Source organism: Glycine soja, chromosome 8, assembly GCF_004193775.1.
Source record: "Glycine soja cultivar W05 chromosome 8, ASM419377v2, whole genome shotgun sequence".
In the NCBI taxonomy this organism is placed as follows: domain Eukaryota; kingdom Viridiplantae; phylum Streptophyta; class Magnoliopsida; order Fabales; family Fabaceae; genus Glycine; species Glycine soja.
In genome coordinates this window covers 39664472-39670471 of record NC_041009.1, presented here as the reverse complement: position 1 = coordinate 39670471, position 6000 = coordinate 39664472, and the positions used below count along the sequence as shown (strand labels likewise).

The window sequence follows — 6000 nt, the reverse complement described above, 5'->3', positions numbered from 1 at the left end:
GTACTTTCATTTATAAGTGTTTTGCTTTATTTTTCAACATCAGTGACTAATTGTTATAATTTGGTTAAAATTATAATAATTGGTATATTGTTATAATATTTATTTTGATATGTTGATATAATGTTTATTTTAGATAATTTTTTTTGTGACCTACAAGTTATGGTTGTTAATTAATATTATGGTTATTATTATGTTTGTTTTAAATTATGTTTGTTTTTCTATTTTTATTTTTTTAAGTAATTATTGTAATATTATGTTTAACGATTAAAAAGGAGAAAAATTTATCATAAAATTATATTTTATTCTTAGATGAAACAAAATTTGAAGTCTAACAAATTAGTTCAATAAAAATATACTAATATTTTTGGTCCAACAAAAAATTAATGACATTTACATTTAATAAAAAATTACTGACATTTTGATATAATGAAAAATTAATGACATTTTGGTCCAACAATGATAGTTTACTAACATTTTGGTTCTATAGAAACATACTTACATTTTGGTCTAAAAAATATTGACGTTTTCGTTTAATTAAAAATTAACGAGATTTAGATCTAATAATAATAACTTATTAACATTTCCATCCAATGATAATTTATCGACATTTTTGTCCAATCTATTCAGTAACTATGTTGGCAATTAATTTTGTGACATTTTTGTCCTTTTATGTCACATATAACTCTCTCATTAATGATAACACATGAATGAATTTATTGTATATTTTACATTTTTAAAATTTAAAAATTAAATTTTTATCTTTAAAGATAAATTTATTAGTGATACTCTTAATGAAAATGACTATTTAGCTTAAAAAAAATAATTGAGGCATTTAGAGGCTATTTTTGGGAACATGATGCTATACTCTCTTACTCTTTATATTGCAACAGCGGTTCATTCTGTTTTTTGTCTGTCTTGTTCAATTGCTTTCCTTCAAAAGGACACACCACATAAAGAATACACACACCACCACATCCTGGCATAACCTGAAAACATCTGAACCTCCAAAACACATTGTTTTCTTCACTTGTTTCATACCTCAAAAACCACCACTTTGTTACACTCAAGGTTTTTGCTTTTGTTTTCACAATAACAGCATGCATGTTCTTTTTTCTGCGAAGAGAGTAGCGTTCTCTGAGTCCTTTCTGCCACACAGAAGAAGGATTTTCACTTGGTTCAGTTTAAGTACTTTAGTTTCTCTTGTTCTGTTGTCCCTCTTCCTTCTCAGTAACTCCCTCAGGGTTCCTAAAGTTTTAGTCTTTGTTCCAAAATTTGGCGCTGTTGGTGCAAACTCTTCTGTTGGTCCTTGTCCCTTGTTTCCTTTCAACACCAGCCACTCTTTTTCCAATGAGAATGACACTTTTGACACTTCAAAGTCAAATGGGTCAGAGAGTTCTGTGAAGAGAATTGAAGAGGGAAGTGTTGTTGAAAATCTTCATGTAGTGAATAATGTGTCAGATGAAAACATTAAGAGTGTTACAGAAGGGAGGGGTTTGGTGAATTCTAGTTTTTCTTCTATTTTGTTGTCAGAGAGTAACCATGGGAAGCAATCAAAGCATGAGGGGGGTTTTGTTGGGGAAAAGAGTTTAAAGAATGTAACTGTTACTCATAATGAGAAAATGCATGTTGGTTTATATGACGAGAAATGTGACATTTTTGATGGAAAGTGGGTAAGAGATGGTTCAAAGCCATATTATCCTTTAGGATCTTGTCGCCTAATTGATAGAGATTTTAATTGTCACCGTAATGGAAGGCCTGATGCTGAATATGTTAAATGGAGGTGGCAGCCAAATGGGTGCATAATTCCAAGGTAGATATATGATAACTGTTTTTAAGTAAGATTTTGAAGTGTTATTGTTAATCTATAATAGGAAAATGGTTTGTATTTGAATAAGGAATAAGAAATTAATATTCAATATTTATTGTAACAATTATGTGGAAGAAAGGTTTGTGATAAACATGATGTCTGCATATGAAATTAGAACTAAGACTTTTGCTTGCATTATTAACTTTGTGCAAGAGAAAGAGGGTTTGGGAAACTTTGTGAGTCTAGTGTTTTAGACTCAGTTTGGCTTTTAGTTTATTTAATTCTAAGCAAAACAATGCATTGAATTTCAGCATTAAAATGTACAATTAATGTTATTGTATTTGATCAATTATTGATGTAATGTCACCTCTCAGTTTGAATGCAACTGATTTTCTGGAGAGGTTGCGTGGGCAGAGGCTAGTTTTTGTTGGGGATTCACTGAACAGGAACATGTGGGAGTCACTTGTATGCATTCTCCGTCAAAGCATCAATAAAAAGAAACGGGTTTTTGAAATTTCTGGAAGAAGGGAATTTAAGAAGAAAGGTGTCTATGCTTTTAGATTTGAGGTGAGTTTTCTAATCACTTCTATGATGTTTGTGTATGTGTAGTGTGAAAAGTGAATCTTGCATGGGTATGGTGCTGACTAGTATTCTTAGGACTATAATTGTTCGGTGGATTTTGTTGTATTCTTAGGACTATAATTGTTCGGTGGATTTTGTTGTTTCACCATTCATTGTTCAAGAGTCAACTTTCAAGGGCAAAAATGGTTCGTTTGAGACATTAAGATTGGATTTGATGGACCGTACTACGGCCAGGTATTGGGATGCTAATATCATAGTCTTCAACACAGGACATTGGTGGACCCATGATAAAACATCAAAAGGGTGCGTTCAGTTTCTTTTTAATTTTATCTCTATTGTCTTCCTCTTTTCTCTATTTATATTCTGTCATATATAGCTTGCTGCATGTGCTCCTAATAAGCTTTTTCTCATTTTTCTGTCATCTGGTACCGCTACAGAGAAGATTATTATCAAGAAGGAAATCATGTATACCAAAGACTAGAGGTTCTAGATGCATATACGAGAGCCTTGACCACTTGGGCTAAATGGGTTGATCAAAAAATTAATGCCAATCAAACTCAGGTTTTCTTCAGAGGATTCTCACTTACCCATTTCTGGTACTGTTCTCTCTTACACAGATTCTGCAATTTAATTGCATTGTTTCCTTACTTTTACCTGGACTCTAAAATTAGTTTAAGCCTCTTTCTAACTGAAAATATGTGTTAATCCCTTTGTTCCTAATTATAAGATTCTTTTCAGAAATTTGTTTGTCTCTTTTTACAAGATCCTTTTCTAATTTTTAGATGCATTAATTATTTTTTTCCTACATATCCTTACTTAATTATTTTCTCCCTAAATATTAATGAGAAACAATTAAGTGAACAGAGAGATAAAGAAAGAGTAATTTTGGGATTATAATACAATAATTGACAAATTTAGTGTGATTGACTAAAGTAGTTACTTTTCTTAAGGGGCTTAAATTAGTTAAAAAGGTCTTATAATTAGAGATGGAGGGAGTACTTGAGACATGCTTACTTGCCACAGTCCTGTCTCTACTATTTTGACTATCACATTGTTCACTTGCGCATCTACAATTACATTTATGAAATAATGAACATTCAATGGTTCTTTGTTGGAAAAGGACATTATGGAGCCATTTGGGAATTGGTAGTATACCCTTGGCAATGTTAATGTTACACTTACCCCACATCTGTTTGATCAGGAGATACACAGAATATTGTTGGTAGTTGAAAACTTGAAATTGACTGAACTCAACACTTGATTACCTTGTTATCTTAATACTCTATACTTTTTCTTTTTCTCTTTTTTCCCCTATTGGGTAAAACCTCTTTAGCTACTTTATTTTGTTATTGCTATTGGTTTATGATTTTTTTTACTTCAGCAAGTTCCCCCTCACCTCTACTTCCTCGAAGCCACTCTGGAAAAACCATGTGTTCTAGTTTGATCTGTTATTAGCAGAAGGTTGAGCACCTGTCTTCATTATGGATATTGTATTAAACTACAACTGCAAATTCTAGAATGCAATTAGCGCTTGAATATTTTTTTTTACACTAAGTCTGCACCACCCTCACAGTTGAATCTGGTTCTTTGTTTAAGAAAACTTCAATTTACTGCTGTATGGAGTGAAAATGAAACTGGTTATCATTTAAACTAACAAATAGCCCTTATCATTTGAATTAACTATACTAGCAATAAAGATAAAATTTTATGATCTGACTTGACCACCGTCATAATTAGTTAACCATCTTCTCCTTGCTTTTTTAAACTTGTCCAAGGTGGTGGTGACTTCCATTGTATATTTTAGCAATTTAGAGGCTCATATATCCATCTTTACCTTGATGAATAAATTCTAATACTATGCAGGGGTGGGCAATGGAACTCAGGAGGACAGTGCCACAAAGAAACTGAGCCAATATTCAATGAAGCTTACTTACAAAGATATCCTTCAAAAATGTTGGCTCTAGAACATGTCATCCAACAAATGAAAACCCCAGTAGTATATATGAACATAAGTAGGCTTACAGATTACAGAAAAGATGGACATCCTTCGGTATACAGAACGGGGTATAAGGCGTCGATGAAGCAGAACACTGCTGCACTATTCGAAGATTGCAGCCATTGGTGCTTGCCTGGGGTACCAGATACTTGGAATGAATTGCTATATGTTTCTCTCTTAAAATATGGAAAAGGTACTTGGAAAAAAACTAATTAACGTACCCTAGTACCCGGAGGCTCCTCGCTATGCAGTCTTACCCTTACACATGCAAAGAGGCTGTTTAACCCTTGACCAACAGGTCACTAAGGCACAACTTTACCCTTGTGTAAGGGCTCAACCTTAGGAACTTGGAAAAGCTGAGCAAATTTCCTCATATGTATGTTATGAGTTTTTGCTGCATGTCTTTGGTTATAGGATTATACTATTTGGGTTGATAGCAAGGGAAGGAAATAGGATAGTGGATTTGGCTTGCCAATTCTTCCCATTGGTTTAGGCTTGTTGGAGTCAGTTTCTTAAACAGTTGTGAAGATTGTAAATGGATTTTGTATTCATTTATTTAGTATTTACAAGCACGTGCCATGATACTTTGAATGATACGATAATTTTGTTTTAGTTTAGATGTGAATCTCTCATACATCAGTTCCACAAAACATAGGATCAAATTTGTGTAAAAGGGTTACTTTTTATGGTGCTTGTGATGAGGAAAAATATCAGACAAAATGGCAATTCTATTTAAAACAAAAGGACTCCGAGTGGATAATAGGTAATGTTGAAATTCTCTTCTAAGTTCCTAAATTGTATTCAGAACGAGCTTGAGCTTCCATTAAAGTGTTTCTACTGGCGAGATAGAGTAGTTTGCAGTTTTTTTAACTTAAAACTTTTAACTAACTAACAGTATAATCCACGGTTAAACCATTAAGAGAGCAGAAGCAACTGAATATTCATCCTTCTCCTTGACATAAATCTAACGTGACATCGAGATTTTTCTTATCACCACGAAGACGATGAGTTTGTTTAGATAAATTTTCTAATAACTGTTTTTCATTGAACGCAAATGTCTAGGCTACCTAAAGAGATTGTTTAGTTAGCACCCTTAATCAATTTCACTTGTTGCCGTCAAAATTTAAACGCCGAAAAGATTTACACAAATAAATCATGAACAACACCTAAATGAATTTGACACTATAATTTAACCTAAAATCTTAAGATTAAATTTATGGATTTTATTCTTACTTATATCTTAAGATTAAATTTATGAATTTTATTCTTACTTATATGGATTTTGTAGTCTAAATTTTTTTTCTTGAGTCTCATGGTAGCTTCTCCCTTGAGCGATTTTTTAGTGTCCATTAGAACTCATGCTCTATATACTCCAACAATATGGTATTAGTCATTTACTTCCGTATCAATTTTAGCAAAGAATTTTTTCTTAGTCATTGACTTTCGTATAATTTTAGCAAAGAAATTTTTCATTTTTGTGCATACATGTACATGATAAAGATAAACAAACTATTTATCCCTATAGTTTCCTGGAATACTTTCAATGTCAGTAAAATATCAGAAACTTGTGAAAAAGGGGCTTGGTCATTGTTGACTTTTAACAACTTTTCTAGGA

The 6000-nt window shown here is 32.4% G+C and overlaps 1 protein-coding gene across 1 annotated transcript; it reads left to right on the top strand.

Moving 5' to 3' along the window:
- The first annotated feature begins 903 nt into the window (after nucleotides 1-903).
- On the top strand, nucleotides 904-4981 carry LOC114423474 (protein trichome birefringence-like 2). Its single transcript, XM_028390239.1, has 5 exons — nucleotides 904-1810; nucleotides 2182-2374; nucleotides 2502-2692; nucleotides 2827-2985; nucleotides 4253-4981. The coding sequence occupies exons 1-5, from the start codon at nucleotides 1098-1100 to the stop codon at nucleotides 4599-4601; spliced, it is 1605 nt and encodes a 534-aa protein (XP_028246040.1). The 5' UTR covers nucleotides 904-1097; the 3' UTR covers nucleotides 4602-4981.
- Nucleotides 4982-6000: the final 1019 nt, after the last annotated feature.

What these genes read in the sequence shown, in the direction of transcription:
- LOC114423474 (XM_028390239.1), top strand. Translation starts at nt 1,098, where the DNA reads ATGCATGTTCTTTTTTCTGCGAAGAGAGTAGCGTTCTCTGAGTCCTTT. An exon ending in CATGATAAAACATCAAAAGG is followed by an intron (nt 2,693 to 2,826) that starts GTGCGTTCAGTT and finishes GTACCGCTACAG; the next exon opens with AGAAGATTATTATCAAGAAG. An exon ending in TTCTCACTTACCCATTTCTG is followed by an intron (nt 2,986 to 4,252) that starts GTACTGTTCTCT and finishes AATACTATGCAG; the next exon opens with GGGTGGGCAATGGAACTCAG.